A 19,360-nucleotide genomic window follows, 5' to 3' on the forward strand; every position below is an offset into this window, starting at 1 on the left:
AACAACAAATATATTGTTATGCACTTACAGGGTGAAAATTTTATAATAGACTAGTCTTAACAATTTGGTTGGGAAACTCTCATAGAATCATAGAGTAGTTTGGGTTGGAAGGGACCTCTAAAGGCCATCTAGTCCAACCCCCCTGCTGTGGGCAGGGACATCTTCAACTAGATCAGGTTGCTCAGAGCCCCGTCCAACCTGACCTGGAATGTTTCCAGGGATGGGGCATCCACCACCTCTCTGGGCAACCTGGGCCAGTGCTTCACCACCCTCAGCGTAAAACATTTCTTCCTTATATGTAGTCTAAATCTACCCCCTTTAGCTGAAAGCCATTCCCCCTTGTCCTGTCGCAACAGGCCTTTCTAAATTGTTTGCCACCATCTTTTTTATAAGCCCCCTTTAAGTACTGAGAGGCTGCAATAAGGTCTCCCCGGAGCCTTCTCTTCTCTAGGCTGAACAACCCCAACCTCATCTGCTTGCCCATTTCAACAGAAAACAGCCATACACTAGCAGAAAGTTTGGCAAATACACTACATGCATAGAAAAAACAGTTTCTTAAACACTTGCCTATGGAATAAAAAGTAAAGTATTCCAGGATATATCAAGATTCATAATGTCAATTCAGACCACATCTACAATAAGGCTGTGTGAAAGACCATTTATTAATGTGTTAGTAAGTGAACCAAAATATCTGTGCTGTATTGTAAAGCAGTAGAAACCCTACCTGCACATTTTGTTCTTGTTGTGAGTGGTGGTCCAGGGGGCCCCGTGCCTCCTTCTCCAGGGCGAGTGAGCAGCACTCTGATCTCATACTCCACATCAGGATCCAAATGCCACAGTTTATAATTAGGAGAGTCTACAATGTGCGTTTCCGCCCAATTCCCAGTGGTCGTCCGATACTCCACCTCTTTCAGAATGATGGGCCCGTCTCCAATGATGGAGTTGGCATTGGGTTTGATCCACAGGTACGTGGCTCCAACAGCCAGCAGCTCAGGAGGGGCGATAGGAGTTGGGGGTTCTGTAGACAAAAAGAAATCAAGAGAGGCCTGAGACAATTTTGTCAAAAGGACCAAATTTCCATGGTGTATCTGTATAGCGAGGTTGTCCCAAAATCTTTTGTAACACAGGCACAGTTTCTCCTGTCATTTACCAAATCTTTCATAAGAATTTAATCTGTTACTGAAAAGAATTTGGCTTCTTTTATTTGCACTAAAAATTCAGCCCCCTTACACTGGGGGTAGTATTAACAATTCAGAAACACCTGCAAAAATACAGTAACCACAAAGCAATTTCCGTTTAAAATAAAATCCAAAAGTCCCTTTTAAAAGATCAGAAGGTTTATACTTATTCCCTCCTTTAAGCATATGAGCAATAGCAGTCAATATGATATTGGAGGGTGGGGGGGAAAGAAGTCTTAAACAAAGATGACTGAGTGCACTGAGCATATACCATGTATAAAAAGGCTCCAGTAAAACAGCACTTCCTCTGCCCCGTGACTCGACGTGGCAGAATATCACGATCATTGATCTTGGTATTGTGGTTTGGCCAAAGTGTAATGCTTAACGTGACACAATTTGCAGCGAGTGGAAAACTCAAATCACTTGCTCATTTTGTGATTTTACCAAGCAAAATAAAGGTTAAAAATAGGATACATTTTTTAACCAAAGCACTGGCTATGTGTCTGAGAAAATACTAGCAAATTTAAACACTAGGGATCTTCCCATGGTCAATGGTATCAGTAGTCAGGATGCTGCTAGAACTGACTCTAACTGGGGCTCTTGGTAGCTCAGAACTAAGAAAAACTCTAAGGCGCCAGTGAATCAACACCTCCTGTCACGTTTGATTGCAAAGTTTGCTTAACTTCACGAGCAAAGGTACTCAAGCAAAGTCTGCATGAGACTTGAAGAGTGCCTACATGTCTGAAAAGCATCATGAGGAGGCAGAAACCCAGCTGCCAAATATCACCTCTGTGATAAAAAGAAAAGCAAGCCAATAAAGGACATCTCAGCAACACCCTTTGATGAAAGCTACAAAAAAAAAAAAAAATCTACAGGGCTCTGGCTGCCTGCCTGATTTTTATTTTTCTCCCCCCTCTGTCAGTGTATAAATAACACTTGCATATTGGAAGCCGCATGAATAGCATATGCCTTGTTGTTTTGAAAACCTGAGCTGAACTGCGCAAGATTATGAGCAATTTCTTTAATCTCATCTAGCTTTCCCTCTGTCACACTCTAACGTGGTTTGCCCTCAACCCAGAGAACACAAACTCTATTCTCCTGCGAAAATAAGGTGACGAAAAGGACATCTCTGTCTCAGAAAAAGAAACCTATAAATGTTACAGCATGACGTTAATTTTAGAGTTCTGTGAGAGTTATTCTAAACCCCTCTGTAAAGGTGATTCCTCAAAGAACCCAGAGAACTGGAAGAATCCAGGACCCACAGAAACGTGGAAGAGAAGAGTTTGAGCACCACATAATGGGAGGAAGATGGGACTTTCCCCTCTGGAGAAGTCTTGCAGGTTAAGATCTACTCAGTGAAGAGAAACAAATGCACAGAAACCATTATTATACAAAATGATCTACTGAAATGTTACTTAATTTCAATTCCTCTGGCTAACTAATTAGAAGTAACCACGCTCTCTCCTTGAGATTGACTGCAGTAGTTGTGCATTGTACCTCTGGAAAAAAAAACAATCGGAATTGGAATTGTAGCACTTATCCAACATGAACAAAAACTAGTGCCACAAGCTAAGTTTTTTGTGGAATGTTTGTTTCTGCTTTTATTTTGCGCTGTTCCCCTAACTCCTGCCAGAATATTTTTCTGTTATGAAATGTCAGGCTGATTATGTTTTGACTTAGTAAGGTTATTTCTCCAAGAAATTTGTTTTCAAGAAATGCGTGTAAATACATTTTCATTAAAAATCAAATTAGTATAAATCACAAACATTTTATTACTTCTTCCTTGTTGCAAGACAATTAAAAGATAGACTTAGTGATTCCCAGTGCAAAAATGACATCTAACAAGTCACATCATAGCTGAACACAGGACAAATGAGATCTTGAACTCCATTCTCCTGGGCTGTAGACTTCAATAGCAACATGATCCAGGTTAGTTTGGGATTTGATTGCAAGAGATTTACGGGACTGAGCTTAATTAATAGAGCAGTTTGTCCTGCTAAACAGACATGAAAGTCTCGTCTGGCAAGTTTAGGAACTACTATTGCCTAACTGATTTAAATTAAGAAGACACCCAGCATTACTGTCTTCTCTCTTTATTTTAGGCCAAATCTAAACCTCCCCCCACCCCCCCAAAAAAAAGTGATGGTTGTTTTCCCTTTTTTCCCCCAGTTAATTTTCCCCTTTCTAAGTACCATTTGAAAAACAGGTGCCACAGAATATTAGAAAATTAGGAGTTTAAACTGTTGCTCCCACTTTCTGAATTTAAGAAACTAAGATAAGCAGCTGTTGTAGTAGTTACTCAAGGCTTAATCCCACCTCACTGAAAATAATGGGCTCTTTCCTACTGGCACCAACTGGACAGGAAGCAATTTTTTTAGTATCACTCTGTGCCAAATTACTGCAAGTGATCTAAACAAGTTACCCATTATTTAGCAAAACTAGCACATAAATAAGGACCATTTTTTGGCCTTTGTAACTAAACACACTTGTCAGTTACAGATGACCAGCCTGATGTTATGAGCTCACTATTTTAATTAAAATCTCTATGTGATCTTGATTAAATAAACATGGTGACAGATCGGCCTTGTACACATGTAATTGTGATCAACTACATTTTAAGCCCCATTTGATCCAGACAGTATTTTATATTGCTAGCTTTGTCTAGCCTGTTGCTGCCTTTCAGCCATTCTCCCTCCTCCGCTGGGCGCAGAGGAGAAAGGCACAGGCTCCCCAGGAATGAGGACATCAGGAACTGGATTGCTGCAACTGGAACAATATCTAGCCTGAATCCCAGACTCAGGAAGGACACAGAAAAACGTGGTTCCCAGGTGCCCTATTCTAAGGTGTGACGGATGCGCTAGACCCCTTAACCAAACTAGCAGGAGTTTGGTACAGGCTCCAAAGGAGGTAAAGACCTGAGCTGTAGCCGGGCCAAGAACTCCTCTAGTTTCGACCTGTTCTCCAAAAACCCCCAAAGTAACAAAGTGACACAGTAAACATCAATACATATGGGTTTGGAACACCAATCATGCAATTAACACATAAATAACAGGTGGCTTTTCCAAAATTTGTTTATCAAAAAAAGAAAGTGGTGGGTACAAGGAGTCTCATGCCTACCTTTCCATCGCATGTGATTTGACTACGAGCCAACCTCTTTATCCCATAAATACGACAGCCTAAGTGAGCCGCCCCGGAGCTCTCCCTGCTAGGCCGCATGGCTGCATGGCGGTGGTCTCCCCTTGAGCTGGGACACCTCTCAAGGTTGGTCCTCAAGGCAGAGAGACCTTTTTACTAATGGCAGATCGTTGGACAAGCCAGATTTGAGCTCCCCCTGAACTGCAGCTAGACTGCTGCCAGGTGACTCTCCCCCTGAGCAGGGACGCCTGTCAAGGTCTGAGATTCCTCACCTGAGACTGAGAGATCCTTCCTTGCCCGAGGCGGAGAGATCCCTTACTCCTCGAGTTTGAGAGATTCCTTGCCGCAACAGATCCTCGGCAAGTGACTAATAGCTCGTTAAACTTTCTAGGTTTCACTAACTCAATTTTCCTTTGTACGTTTCTTCCATGCAGTAATTAACAAGGTGAACCTTGCCATCAAACTTACTGAACCTTAGTAAACCACTGTCAAACTTTGTTAAATTCCATTGAATTTATTGAACTCTGTCAAATTATTATTTTATCTCAATAAAACATATTGCTGCTTCTCTCTTTTGAGTGAGGTGCATTCCACTCCTCCACAACACAAGGAAACAAAAGACCTATATAATACAAGCTCAAAAAGGGAGTTACTGAACACGAGTAGATTTTATTGTATGTGCAAAGCAGGTCCAGTTGTACAAACGTGAAGGGAATTTGGGGTGTGCCTTTCTCCTCCCATTAGAACAGGAAATACAGCTGTGGTCTACAGCTGAAAAGGCTGAACACTGTTAGGGCTTTAAAATGACAGAAAGTTTAGTAGTGCAAAGAGTGTGAGAAAACAAAACTAACATGAAGGACCAAAAAGAATCATAGAACATCTCAAGTTGGAAGGGACTCATAAGGACCATCGACTCCAACTCCCTGCTCCTCACAGAACTACCTAAAACTAAATCATATGACTAAGAGTGTTGTCCAGACACTCCTTGAACTCTGACAGGCTTGGTGCCGTGAATACCATACTTTTCAACTATTGTGGAAAACACATGTATTTTACTCTTTGGCAACTGCTCCTGAGTTTCTACTCTACTACTGGAATATTTCTCTATATGGTTTTTCCAAGCATGGCAATTCTAAGGAATTGTTAAATGATGGAAGAAAAATGGGCTCCATGCATCCTTCAGATGCAACTGGGAAGACTGAAACACAAGAGTGTAATCCCCATCAACTGTTTTCACTGTATCCTATGAAATAATCCATAAGAAAAAGGAATTATAAAAAATGTAATCTTAAAACAGCTGGATAAACCTTTTAAGCTATGGGTTTTATATGAATAAAGCTTTATTTTTTTTTTTTAAATTCCTTCCTTCATAGTAAGATCATCTGATAAAATGCACAACCAAGACGACCATGAGCTCTCATTTGCATTCATTGGTCTATGGATGGTTTTAGACAAAAAGAACCCCTAATGCTACAAAACACTAGTATATCGCAAAGTTCAACGATAGTGTTTCTGAAGTGCTAACCTGTACCTTTGTTACTGAATAATCATGCCAACACATGAAATTCCTAACATGACTCCCTCAAGCACTGAAATAAGCTCTCAACTTAGGACTGAAGAAAACCAGAAAACAAAACCAGAAAGGACCCAGAAAAGGCTGACCCGCCCGTTAAATAGAGGAGGAAAGCAGGTTTGTATCCGGCGGGGCCACCCAGTCGGTACTTTTCAGACTACTTGATGACCCTGTAAGTCCTTCCAAAACATTGGCTGTGCACGCGCCATGCATAGCCAGGCCTCCAGAGCAGCAGGAAGATAGTTGCAACACAGACAGCCCTGTTTTGTTTTCTCACATGTATACAACATGCAGCACCAGTTCTGAAAATAAGATCTGAAGAGACACGGTGTTTTTTGTGCTTTGGGGGTTGAAGAGGTGGGGATGGGAGCTGCTATCAAAAGACATTTGCCTGACAAGCAGGATCTGTGTTTTCAAACATGATACTGCTTATTCCCCTACTAATGGGAATTGTAAGCTTTTCTCACAGCATCCTAAATGAGCAGCTGTGGACTGTGCTTGCCAAATGGATAAGGATGGGACTGGAAGGCAAGGAAACCTAATCTCAAGCTTCTCAAAACTTTTTTAAGCTAAAAATACAGAACAAAACATAGCTGTATAGTTTTCTACACAATAGCCACAGACTCTTACAATTTAAAAGCTAGTGAGAACATAGGTTCTTAAATTTGCATTTAAGAAGGCAAACCCAGCTATTTTAAGAAAAAACACAATCATGTTAAAATGCCTTTGTTCTGATTTTTTGCCCCTCCATCCTTCAGGCAGAATTTGTCACCTTTGCACAACTGTTTTGCACTCCTTATTGCTGGCTATTAGATATTCACTTGACTGTCTGAGCAGCATCCATGAGTACCCTTTCTAGTTTTACAACATAGCAATAAGCAGTCTGAGCTCTGAATGACAGTATTTATATTGGCATTGCTTATTAGCACACTTCCTACTACTGTAATAAATGCAGCAGTTGAATTTTGTTTTCCAGTGATTGTCCGAACTTCCAGTTCCATTTATTGCACAAAGAAATGGCACAAGGATTTTACAGTATTTAGCATGAGACTATTCCACTGTGCTGACACTGTACTAATAGTTTTTTGTCTAAAAGAGACACATTCAGGTCTGTCTCACAGTAATGTAACAGTCTGACAGCAGTGGCACATCAACCGTGTTGGAAGAGTGTGCCAGCGGCATTAATAAAGTGATTCATTAATTCACCTGGATGGGTAAATTGCACCAGCGAGCAATATAGTCTGTCTACTCCCAAAGAAAAATGCCCAGAACCGATTCCGAAATCAACAATTTTGAATATTTAATTAAAGCCAAAATCCAAGACAGTGAAAGAAGAGGAAGATTTAGGATTTCTACAGCCTATAGAACAAGGGGCAATGGTTTCACAGGTTTATACATTTTACAGGTGCAAAAGCCTTTACTGTTGGTTTTGCATCCCATTATGAAACAAAGCAATCCCAGCAGGCAAACATCACCCTTACACGGCAAAGTTTAACCTCTTATCCTCCATGAGCATTCCCATACTATGTCATGCAGCCCTGTGGTTATGCAGGTCTCTTCTTGCCCCTGTTGAGATCAGCAACGCATTCATCCTCATGAACCATCAGCCACAGGATGCTTATGTGCTTAGTAATCAAAGACTGCAGACAAAAATGGAAATTTACCCTTTTAGCTTGTGGCAGGTTGGTTATTTAGCTAACGAGCTAGGACATTAGAGCAGTAAGTGAGGGGCTGCATTTAGACACTGCTGTATTGTTCTATGGATTAGCAAATTTAACGTCAGTACTCTCCATCTGATGCTTCTTTCTGACACAGAATTTACTAACACAGTGATAAGTAACTTTAGTACTCTATGATATAGAATACTTACTTGCCACAGCATGTCATGCACTTCTTTCTTCTCGCTTTTCCCTTAAGAGCTAATGCTTCTGTCTACAAGGGACTCACCATACGTTTCATGTACAAGAAGTGGGGGAGAAAATAAAAGTGATCCAGAAAGATGTGAAAGAATTGAGCAAAGTGGTCAAAGAATCAGCACAACAGCAATGAAAAACAAGAGACGAGCAGATCTCCGGGGACAGCAATCAATATCACCAAAGAAAGCCAATGGAGCAAGAGACCCAATATTTGGCAGGATGCTCGTCTTCTGACATTCCCAAAACCCCAAAATTCAGAGACTAGAGACGATAGTCCCTTTACATCTCACAACAGTGTAGGTGTAGTACTTATATACAAAGGGAGAATTTGCTGCAGCCTAATGAAAATGAAGAATACATATTCTCTATGTATTTTCCCCTTAAGAAGCAGTGGAAATGCTCCTTGGTGATTTGAATACATATGTTCTAAATTAAGCAACTGAGCTGCCTAGGTTTAAAGAGAAGAACACAGTAATGCTTACAGGAGTTACTATAAAGCAGTAGAAAACCTCTTAACCATTTCCTAAAAGCACTGCAGTCACCATGCAAGACAGCTGGATCAAACTGGTTGAAGAAAAGTTCATCTGTATTAGTGTCATCTTAAACAAAAATTCACAGTCACCCCGAGACCAGAAAGGGTTGGTACAGGCCCATTGCCTCCTACCAACTCTTCTAATTGTGCTATAGGTTAAAGGAGAGGGGCACCAGATACCAAGTGGGAATTACAGTAGCATACTATTTCATTAGCGTTTCACACTATTTGTGTCTCAGAAGCTTAGCCTGAATTCCACCAGAGCCTCAGAGGATGCTTTCATTCTCTAATAAAGGAGAAAATAGCATCGGATTAGTTGAACAGTATCTCATTTCCCAGTGTAAATTAAGTGAATTAGATGGAAGACTCTGTGCTCTAATTGTAAAGCTTATTACAAGAACTCACATAGATTAGAACTGAATGCTTCTCTTTGAGTCATCATTTGTACTGTAAAAGAGGAAAAAAAGGTGACTTTCCCATGGCTCCCTAATGGCTCAGTATTGATACATAGGAATCTCCAGTACTGCAGTAAAACACATTGGTAAGTCCCGTGCACTGAGAGTGCTAGAAGGCAACCTTTCTCCACACGGACAGGAGTGCTACCCTATACAGTGCACAGGCAGTCTCTCTAGGCAATCTCTAAGAATGACAAGCTCCCCAGGGTTGGGAATCATGGACAATTAACTCTCATTTTTAAAGTGCATGTAATTTACTGAGTTTTTCAGCTGCAAAATAGCTACAAAATGACATCATGAACAAGAGCAGTAGTATGCTTCTTGTTGCTTATGGAATGACATTGTTATGGAATGTCATTCTATTTACAGAGATCTTTCATGAACTATGAGAGGCCCAACACAGAGACTTCGGTGCATTAAGAAGTTAGGCATCCACGAGCTGGTTACAAATACAGACTTTTACCACGTAGCTTTGATACGTTCAAGCCTGTACTAGTGATCTCAGGTTCCCTTTACAGTCAATGGAGAGAAATGGACAATTTCAGGGAACGTACAACTCATCTTAAGGTACATACCTAAGACAGATAAAATTAACTGCTCTCTGATCCCTCCCTCTTTTGACTGGTATTAAAATTTAGGTGACATGCACTTTACCTCCTTACTTTTATTTTCTCAATGCCTGGCCTTCAGTGTGAAATGCAGTGAGGTATCAGACCAGTCAGTCTATTAAGGGGGAAGCCACAAAGCAAGCTGTGCAAAGAACTGCTCAGCAAGAAATAATACTGAGCACCTGTACGCTCTTTGAATGCCCTCATTCAGGGCAGCAGAACTCAGGTGCTGCAGTCTAAAACCATCACATGAAGATAAATGATTATGCTTTTCTCTGGAAAAGATGAGCACAACTCACTTTCCTTTTATACATGCAGCCAGAGTATGCACTGGTGACAGTGATGCCCTTTGATTTAATAATGCAATACTTAAAGTGCTTGTCAAAGAAAGAATTTCATTCTCTTACTAAGACTGTTCTGAGGCTGGAGCATCTTAGCCCCATCTGTTGAGATTGTGTCACACAGAAAAAAGGTTCAGTTTTCATTTGACCAAAAAAAAAGTAAAAATAAAAAGACCATGACTTTCTCTAACCAGCCTCTAACTGCTCCATTTTGCTCCTCCAGGAGCACGTGCAGCATGCTTGAACCAAGTCCTGTTCTCCAAACTCATCCTTGATACATTTTCCTCACACAACATCAGCAATTTTTAATTTTTTCTACTTCCCTCATTTCTTGGAGCTTGCCCTTGATGACAAATGCATCAGATATGCGTGCACTAACATTTCATATGAGTCTTGAAATGACCTACAAAGAAAACCAAGGTAGGTTTTAACATAAGACACATACCTGAATGCAGTAATTACAAAAGTATCACAAAGTATGAGAACTGAGCATCAGCTCTCCTTCAACAAGGGAGATGAAAATAGCGGAGCTTTCCAGAAACTCTGGTGAAAACATACTGATTTCTCCACTAGAAACTGCTGCAACTGTCCGTGCACCGACAGTCATTCAAGTTGCAGGTTACTTCTGAACCTGTGTCTGAGTTCTCTCGTTGCCCCGTGTGAGAAACCCCAGGGTTACTGTAACCTGTGCATATTTACACTCTACACTGCTTCCTTTAACAGCCAATTCTGTAACACTACGATTTGAAACGTCAGTCTATGGGAGGCTCTTCTTTCTTATGGCTCCACCAAGTCTGTACAAAGATATGCAAAACTGCATCCACATCCTATCAAAAAGAAGGTCCTCTCCACCAGTCAGCAGTCAGGGCCAGCTTTAGCTCTCTCCTGTGTTTCTAACTCCATGGACTATTTAAGCTCATATATCATGTGTTATTAAATCTATTTCAGCTTTCAGCATGAACGAGCTGCTAATCTCCCATAGGGACTAGAAATGTAAACGCAACAAGCACCAAAAAAAAGTAGAAAGGCGGGAATAAACACATAAACCGTGAAACATGTAATTTCAGGTCAACTCAAGTTCAAGCAGCTTCATCAGTTGCTATGCTACCAGCTTATGATGGTGGGAAAGGATGAAGGCAACAAGATTTTATAGCTTCATCTATAGAAGCTATTTAGCAACTTTTGCTTTCTGGCACATCTCTGTCTGCAGAATGAAGGATCGTTAGTCTCTAAGCTGCTGAAATGGCAAGTGACTGGAGGTATTGACTACTATGAAGCAGCATGGAATGGCTTGTCTGGATTGATTAAGTAGCTTAATCCATAGCAACCTGCTAGGTTTGCAGGAAAAACCTGAGGCAGAATTCTTCGTTTCATTTAAGGCAAAGTGGGGAATTAAACATCCCATTGCCCTTTACCACACTGTCCACCATCTAAAGATGTGCAGAACAGATGAGCAGTAAGGAGAACTGAGGCAATAGCCAGGCTGGAGTTTAAACACGAGAGACCACCATAGAGGAGACTTGTAGACTCCTTGGTGTCCATTCTGCTGTTGCACCATTGATATTGATCTCTCTTCTCGCAAATATATTATGTACCCCAGAGCTGGGTCAGCTTAAAGAGTGAGGACACTGGTGTGCGCACATACAGTGCATTTCAAGGAACTGCTCACAGTTAATCCTCACAACATATTAGTGAAGCAAGTATGACCATGTTGTTTTATAACTGGAAATAATGATTAATGGATGGCTGTAAGGCCAGAGCCTGAATGTAGTCTTGTGTTCCAGCCTACAGACTTTATGACCCCCTACAAAGAAGCGTATGCCAGGCTTGACATACAAATTCAGGCTCTTTCAGCCCATAAAGCAAAATGTTCTCATTTAAGCATTTATTTTCTCATGACAGATCTGTGAAAAACACTAATCACATTTGACCATGAGGAGGCAAGTCAAATCTGATATGGCCTCTAAAGAGCTGATGCTGTAATGGTACACAGCAAACTTGCCAACAGGGATCTCGGGGAGCCACCACGGTGGAGACACACCACTAAAGCAGCACCCTAGGAACTTTTCAACCAATGTACCTGCATCACGTGAAGCAGCATTGAACAAACTATCCAGGGAACTAAGTCTCAGAGTGGATGACCGCCTGAGTGCATATTTTCTTGATGTTAATCTGAGCAAGAATACAATTCAGATCTCGGTATTCATACGAAACTTGGATGAATCAGAACTTGACTAATTTTCAAAGGAACTTTGCTGAGTGCTCATTTCAGGAAGTCACTCCTCATGTCTTAACTGACTGAAATGACATACTTGGGCAGACTGTGAGGAACATGGTTAGCACAGGGGAAGAACAGGCTTTGCTGTTATCACAGCTATGCTTCATTCAAATTTAAAAGTTTTCTCTCTTTACTTCTCTCTCTGGGAGTAAGCATAGATGTACACCCTAGGAAACCTAAAGTTGAATACCTGGATATCAATGATATTTAAATATTCCTCATGCAGATTCCAAAACATTCACAGTAATAACACCTACATAAATTGTACTACAGTTTACACGTAAAGTAGCACTTTTCATCCCTGACAGTCAACGCAGAGATTAATCACCCTTCCACTTTTACTGACAACAAAAAAAAGCCAAGTTGCTGCCAATAACTATTCTGCTGCCACTAACGCCACACTACTTATACAGCTATGTAAGCAATCTAATCATTTCTTAAAATGTCAGTATGGCAAGAATCTTTGCTTCTGGTGGCAAAAAGAATCATATTGTCCAGCAAGATAAACAGTAGGAAGAACAACTTGGAGTCTCATGGCAATTTCTAGAACATAAAGGGGTCTCTTCCACCTTTACATCATATGCCAGTCTCTCCGGCTAGTGTAAAATATGCACAAAAGAAGAAAGTCTGCCCGCTAGTCTGCCCGCTACACAGAGACATACTCCCAAAACTGAATGTTTACATTAATACTTATGTATTCCAACTATTTTTTTCCTGAAAGAACGAACAAATTTATACTTCTGAATGTAACTGAAAGAATAACTGACAGTCAATCCTATTAACCCTAAATATGCTCCAATAATATGAGGAATTTTTTCAAAAAATACTTTCTCTGCTTATTCCATTTTACCTTAACATAAGTTGAACAGGGCTTTGGACCGTGATCTTCACCCTACTAAAATGTTACAGTTCAAAAGTATCTGACATTACCTAGATATACCTAAAAGCCTTGCTACTTTAGAGTCAATGCAAACTACAATCAATTTGTTTTCCGTCTTCTCTCTTTTTTTCTTCTTATATTAATCATATTCATATAAAAAAAAAATTCTTGAGGCATGGCTTGGTTTGGAACATGGGGATCCATGTACACTGAACCCATACAATAAGCGTACAGTTCTAATGGTGCACTATACTTGCAGACAGTTGAGAAGTCATGCCTGTTGACATCACGAACTTTGTGTCTGATAAACCTCATTTTATTTCAAGAGCCTTAACCCTGTATCACAACCTTCCCTGTGAAACAGCATGAGAGACATTTCAAAATCTCTTTTGTGTATGAAAGAACCTATTTTGTAGCCATTAAAGACAAGAGATTGAAGGCCTAAGACAGCAATCTACAGTGGTGAACAATGAATGACATTTCTACTCATCTATTCTTAGAGCTACCAACCGAGTGAGCAGCCAATAGTGGAGAAATTACAGGGGATGGGAAGTGAGAGCTGTAATTTCCCCAGCTGCAGCACAATGGAAAAAATGTCCAAGCACAAGGAGCAATTCCCTAATCAAGAGGCCAGACCACTCCAATAAATTTAATAGCCCAACTAAGGAGAAGCAAACAGGGTATTTCCACTAGACTTGAAGGCCACCAGAGATCCAGGATCCTGGATGTTACAGTTTTACGTTTTTTTCATAAGTCTCCCAATATTCCCAAGAATGTTTGCAGTTAGTTAAGGAATTCTTTTGTACGTACACATTCGTTGCTTGCTGTTGTGTTGCCCCTGAAACAGTTAATTAAAAACAAGATCTCCTACCCATCAGACAAATCCAGGAGCCTACTTAAGCTTTGGAAGAGCTGCAGCATGGCCTATGGAGTTTAGACTGTAGAACTGAAGTGTTTTTTAACGGGTCCTGTATCTGAAAACCAGTGTTAAGTCAATGTTAAGGACAACCTGGGTCCTGCACCGACAGGACCCTGCATTTGAGGTTATGCAACAGAAACCTGTTCATCTAGAGAAGAAGCTATGTCTGACTCCCATTATACCAAGTTTTGTGCATATCCAACCAAGACCTCAAATCAACTTCCTTCAAAGAAAAACCCCATTCTAAAAATATTTGTTCCAATGGTAGAAATGGTAGGTTAACAGATTTTATCAAGGAGCTAACAGAGTATTTACTTTGCTACAAATCTTCCCAAAACAGAATCTGCAGATGTCCAAAGCATTATCTGCATATATGACTAAGTAAATTACTAGTAGTTTCTTCATTGAAACCTTTCTGTCCAGAGTTTTCTGCTCACAGTATATTATTATTCCTCCAACCAATGCAAATTGAACCTGGGCTTTCCTGAGAAGGTTCAGGTTCAATTTGGATTTACTGATTTAATCAGCTGAGAGTTTCCTACACAGTCTGGTCCCCTACAGGCACACATTTCGTAAGTACCTGAGATTCAGAGTGTGCTGCAAAGGCTAAAAACAGCGAAAAAAGACGACGGGAAATCTACTAAGAAATGGAATAAACTTTTTTTTTTTTAAACAATATGAAGAACAGTACAAAGGATTGAGATCATAATGACTGGTCATCCTTTCAGGACGATGCACATTGGTATGCAAGCTTTGATATACAATCTGCCAATTTCTAGTACCAGTATTCCCTAAGCATGGCTATCAAACAGCTCAAGAAGCATCAAGAAACAGCAATTCACCCATGCTTTCTGGCTGAAACAAGATCACTGGACTACCTAAACATACGGCAAAATCTGATTAAGCATTACACTACTGCAGAGTGGGATTTGAGATCACTACTGACTGAGAGAAGTGGATTATACATGTTTATATATGTACATACCTGCAGTATTTGTATTGCCGTGATGTCTCTAACATCGTGGTGATAAGCACCGTACAAACAGTGTTCAACCAGCCTCTACACCAAACAGCTTGTAACTCAGCACACACGGACAGACAGAACAGAAAGAAACAGCGATGATTCTCAGCCAGCAAGACAGGCTGCAGTCTTTATGCATTATCAGCCTGTTACCAAGTACTTTGTAGTCATAACAACAAAATTGAGAGATGTCAATTACCATAATAGCAAGAACATAATTAGCACAGCCTGAACAACATGTCATCCCGTAAAACTAAAGAATCAGCAACTGAAATGCAAAATGACCAACATGCTATTAGGTGCAAGAAGTTTTCTTCCTATATTAGAGTTTCAAATTATGACTTGCAAAATTATTTTTCTCCTTTGTAAGAAATGTTTATCACTTTGTACAAGGACTGTGTTTCTTAACTTAGTAGAGAAGTCATTTTGTTAGATTCCATCATGCTGTGATTTGAAGAGTTGATGGATAAACAAGTTCAGCAAGGAAATGCCACAGAGTTTGGAAATCTAAGTTTTGAACTCTAGAGACGCATCTTTTACATTGAAGCACAATAGCGAAGGTTGATGGAGTTAGGACACATAAGGGTTTATTTTCCCATGACTTTGTATATGTGGAATTCCTGTTGATGCAGATCAATGGAAAATGTTAAGCAGAGAAGTGACTGTATAAGCTCTCATATATATCATCATGAATGTCTGCGCTAAAAAAGTTAGTGATTTTATTGCTACATAATTATTAAGCACGGGGTCAAAATTCACCTTTCATACTGTCAGTAATTCCTGTCAGGTACCTGGTGAAACATTCAATTTCTAACACATCTCAACATGAAACAGTATTGCAGTGTTTCATTGAAACACAGAAACTGTAAGGAAGAACAGCAACACAAAACATCTAGAAGAACAGTCTTGCACAATTGTCTGAAAGGACCTGACCTAATTATGCATAGTAAAGTGTTCAGTCCCTCAATTTTTTTTTCCTATTTATTTTCTGCCTTTACAAGCAGAAACCTACACTGTCCAAATAAACTCCAGTTAATACCTGATGAGATCTTTCTTCAGTGCCACAGAAAATAATTTATTGCTCAAACTTGTAAATTTACATTCCTTCCTTGGAGCCCAAATAAAAATCACTAGAAGTGAATTGTTAGACATAACCATGACCTTCAGAAGAGCTAGAGAAAAATACTATAGGTCAAATCTTACCCAAAATACTTGCACCAGGGAAGTGTACTGCTTTGTAAGCCTATTTAAACCAAATTCATTTTGCTTCACTCAGAGTTCCTCTTTCCAAGGTATCCTTATAAACAGTAGAACATCTCCTGAGTTGAGAACAGGCAGATACAGATTATGGTGTAATACTTGGCTTTAATGAATAGCGTCTGATCATTTCACTATCACTTGTTAACCATTCATCAGCTTAGCTCCTTATAGATTTGCTTAATTATTTAAGAAATACAAAGATTATTTGGCTTTGTGCCTAATTCTTCTCTAGTTTATGCTGGTACAAATCCAAAATAAGTGGAGTTACCACTGTGATGCAAAGAAGCCAAGTTTCTGCTCTTTTGTTCCTCAGTAATCTGAAATGTTGACGATTTCTTATCCTTCACAGGCAAGCTGATAAGAACCAGCACCAGAGGGAACTATTTTCTAACAGAATCTGCACCGTGCCTGCTCTAAACCCATTTGTTGCTTAGGAGGACCCTGGCGCAGTTCCAGAGTCCAATGAACACAATTAAAAATGACTTGAATTTAGTCTATTGAACAGGTGGCTATAACCAGTCTGGAGGGAGAGAAAAAACACTATCTGCTAGGTAGAAATACTTTATGCTTTCTAGAATTATTTAAACAACGATAGGTCTATAGACCTGAGCACAGACAAATTTCAAGCATCCTAATTCCGTTAACCGATGGCTGTCAAAAACTCTGCAACGACCAGGAGCAAAAATTGGGGGCAAGGGAAAAGAAACTACTGCATGGCTGCCTATACTTTTCACCACAACATGAATATTTGATTAAATCCTGGGGTATTGAGAAATAGCAGATGATGAGAGAGTTAGTCAAGAAAGGACACTACTCAGCGAACACAGTTGTTGCAAGGCAGTGGAGTGAAGCCTGCCTCTGAGGGTCTGGCTCAAGTCCCTAACAAATCGAGGGAAAAGCAGAGCCAGCAGCTAACAGTCAAAACAAGCAATGCCAACTGAATAAAAAGTGATTAGAGACAAAAGAAATTGCTGGGGAGCCAGTCAAACTGACAGGCACACACCGACGACATCCAAAGCTGGCCTCTCTGGGGCACAGAAATAAAATAATAGGGTTTGAAATAGAGTTGTCTGTAGATGGTTTGTGATAAGATTACACAAACCCCTGATTTTAAGAAGTGTGCAATAATTTCATAAAACGAAAGAACTGAGCTAAACCCATCTGGACCTTCTGAGCAACTATGGCTGGTTCGTGCACATGTATTATAGACCCTAAGCAAAGCATTACAGGATTTCAGTTCCAGGACAGTTAAAGTGATGAAATAACCAGAAAAGGCTACACTGGGACTAATGGAACAGATACAGAACCAGTCCCAACACTGTAACAAAACCCTCTACAATCAGCTTGACTGCAACTGTTCTTGATTGTTTTTCTTGTCGCACTTTTAATAAACAGTGGAAACAAATCTGCCGCTTTCACCTAGCAAAATATATTTCAAAAGTTTTCCAGGAGAAGGCATCGGCTCTTCAATACGTTATATTATACGTATGCCTTCAACTCTGCTGCTGATCTTGACAGCTGTGCTTTAATTTATTTATGTAACTCTTATTGGAAGTTGAGTAAAATATGGAATACAGTGAATCTGCACAGTGATTTAGAGCCATTATGTACACATCTGGCACAAACTGCCCGTTTGAACGTGATCTGCCAGTGGCAGGCATTCACTTCATTGTTAATAAAATCTGTGGCTATATTTTCTTGGGATCTACCAATATTCATTGCATAAAAGCAAGTTGCCCTGAAACATGGATAGTAAAACTGAGATGAATTCACACAGAATGTACGAGCTTCAGTTGCAAAGATAACAGTGGTCCACTTATTCTAATATTGTTGGAAATGCCTGAACTTCATCTAAGAACGTAAAACACCTCCTTATACACGTTAAAAAAACCTCCCAATGATACAAAGGCAAATTATAATCTAGAACTAAGAGGATATGTTACAGGGAGAAACAAGCAGTTCACACACACGCACACTTTTTTCCTTTTTATAGGGTTCTTAGGAGCTCATTTGGAATTTACCGTGCATGTAAATGCCAAATGAATTTCAAGTACTGCGTTAGCTGCCAATCCATTACACAATCTCTTGCAATTTTAACTTACAACTCCTAACTGCCTGTGGCACCAGTTTTGGATTCTAGCCCTTACAGCCCATTGCTTACTATTTAGACGATCTTGTTCTCCTATGGAAATCACAGTGTTAACATTTCATACCACCTCCCGAGTAAGGTGCGCTTACGATGGAACATTGCCCAATGTTTCATAATGGGAACAAGAACACACAGGAGGCTGCAAATAAGCTCTGTTCCACAGCAAAGGATTTCAATACCAAAATGACTTTTACAGATAGTTATTAAATTTAACCACAAGAGTTTAAGGTCTTTCTTTATGAGGTGTTACCGCAACAGGTAAGAGCAGGAAAAAAAAGGCTAGATTGCTGCCTCTTCCATCTTATTAGCTGAAATGACTGGTAAAGCCTCATATTCCAGACTGTGAACTAGCACAACTGAACGGTCAGCACGCCATGTCTTCTGTCACCCCTGCTACAGAGAGAAAAATTTATTTTGCTGGGAAATCCAGCACAATGCATTTATAAGAGCTGTAGGAGTCTGTCATGGTTTAATCTCAGTCGGCAACTGAGTACCACCCAGCCGTTTGCTCACTCCCCCCCCCCCCCCCGCCGGTGGGATGGGGAAGAGAATTGGAAGAGTAGAAGTGAGAAAAGCTCGTGGGTTGAGATAAAAACAGTTCAATAATTGAAATAAAATAATGATGATGATGATAATAATAATAATGTAATAATGATAATAATAATACACAAAGCAAGTGATGCACAGTGCAATTGCTCACCACCCACCGACCGATGCCCAGCCAGTCCCCGAGCAGCGCCCCCCCGGCCAGCTTTCCCCAGTTTATGTACTGCGCATGACGTCCCATGGTATGGAATGTCCCCCTGGCCAGTTGGGGTCAGCTGTCCTGGCTGTGCCCCCTCCCAGCTTCTTGGGCACCTCCAGCCTGCTCAGTCGGTAGAGCATGGGAAACTGAAAAGTCCTTGACTAGTGTAAGCACTGCTCAGCAACAACTAAAACATCGGTGTGTTATCAACATTGTTCTCATCCCAAATCCAAAACACAGCACTGTACCAGCTGCTAGGAAGGAAATTAACTCTATCCCTGCCAAAACCAGGACAGAGTCACTGGGCACTGTGGCACAGTAGTTCGTGATCCTGAGAGGCAGGAACAAGGAATTAAGCAGGATCATAACC

General features: G+C 40.4%; 1 protein-coding gene across 5 annotated transcripts in view; it reads right to left on the minus strand.

Annotated features, from left to right (window-relative positions):
* PTPRT (protein tyrosine phosphatase receptor type T) overlaps positions 1-19,360 on the minus strand; it is a 475,551-nt gene that overhangs the window by 237,760 nt on the left and 218,431 nt on the right. For all 5 annotated transcript variants that reach the window (XM_076352439.1, XM_076352436.1, XM_076352438.1 and 2 more), the window contains exon 7: positions 725-1,018. In XM_076352439.1, coding sequence (XP_076208554.1) covers positions 725-1,018 — 294 coding nt within the window. The remainder of the gene's footprint in view (positions 1-724; positions 1,019-19,360) is intronic.

This window comes from Aptenodytes patagonicus, chromosome 14, assembly GCF_965638725.1.
Source record: "Aptenodytes patagonicus chromosome 14, bAptPat1.pri.cur, whole genome shotgun sequence".
NCBI lineage: Eukaryota > Metazoa > Chordata > Aves > Sphenisciformes > Spheniscidae > Aptenodytes > Aptenodytes patagonicus.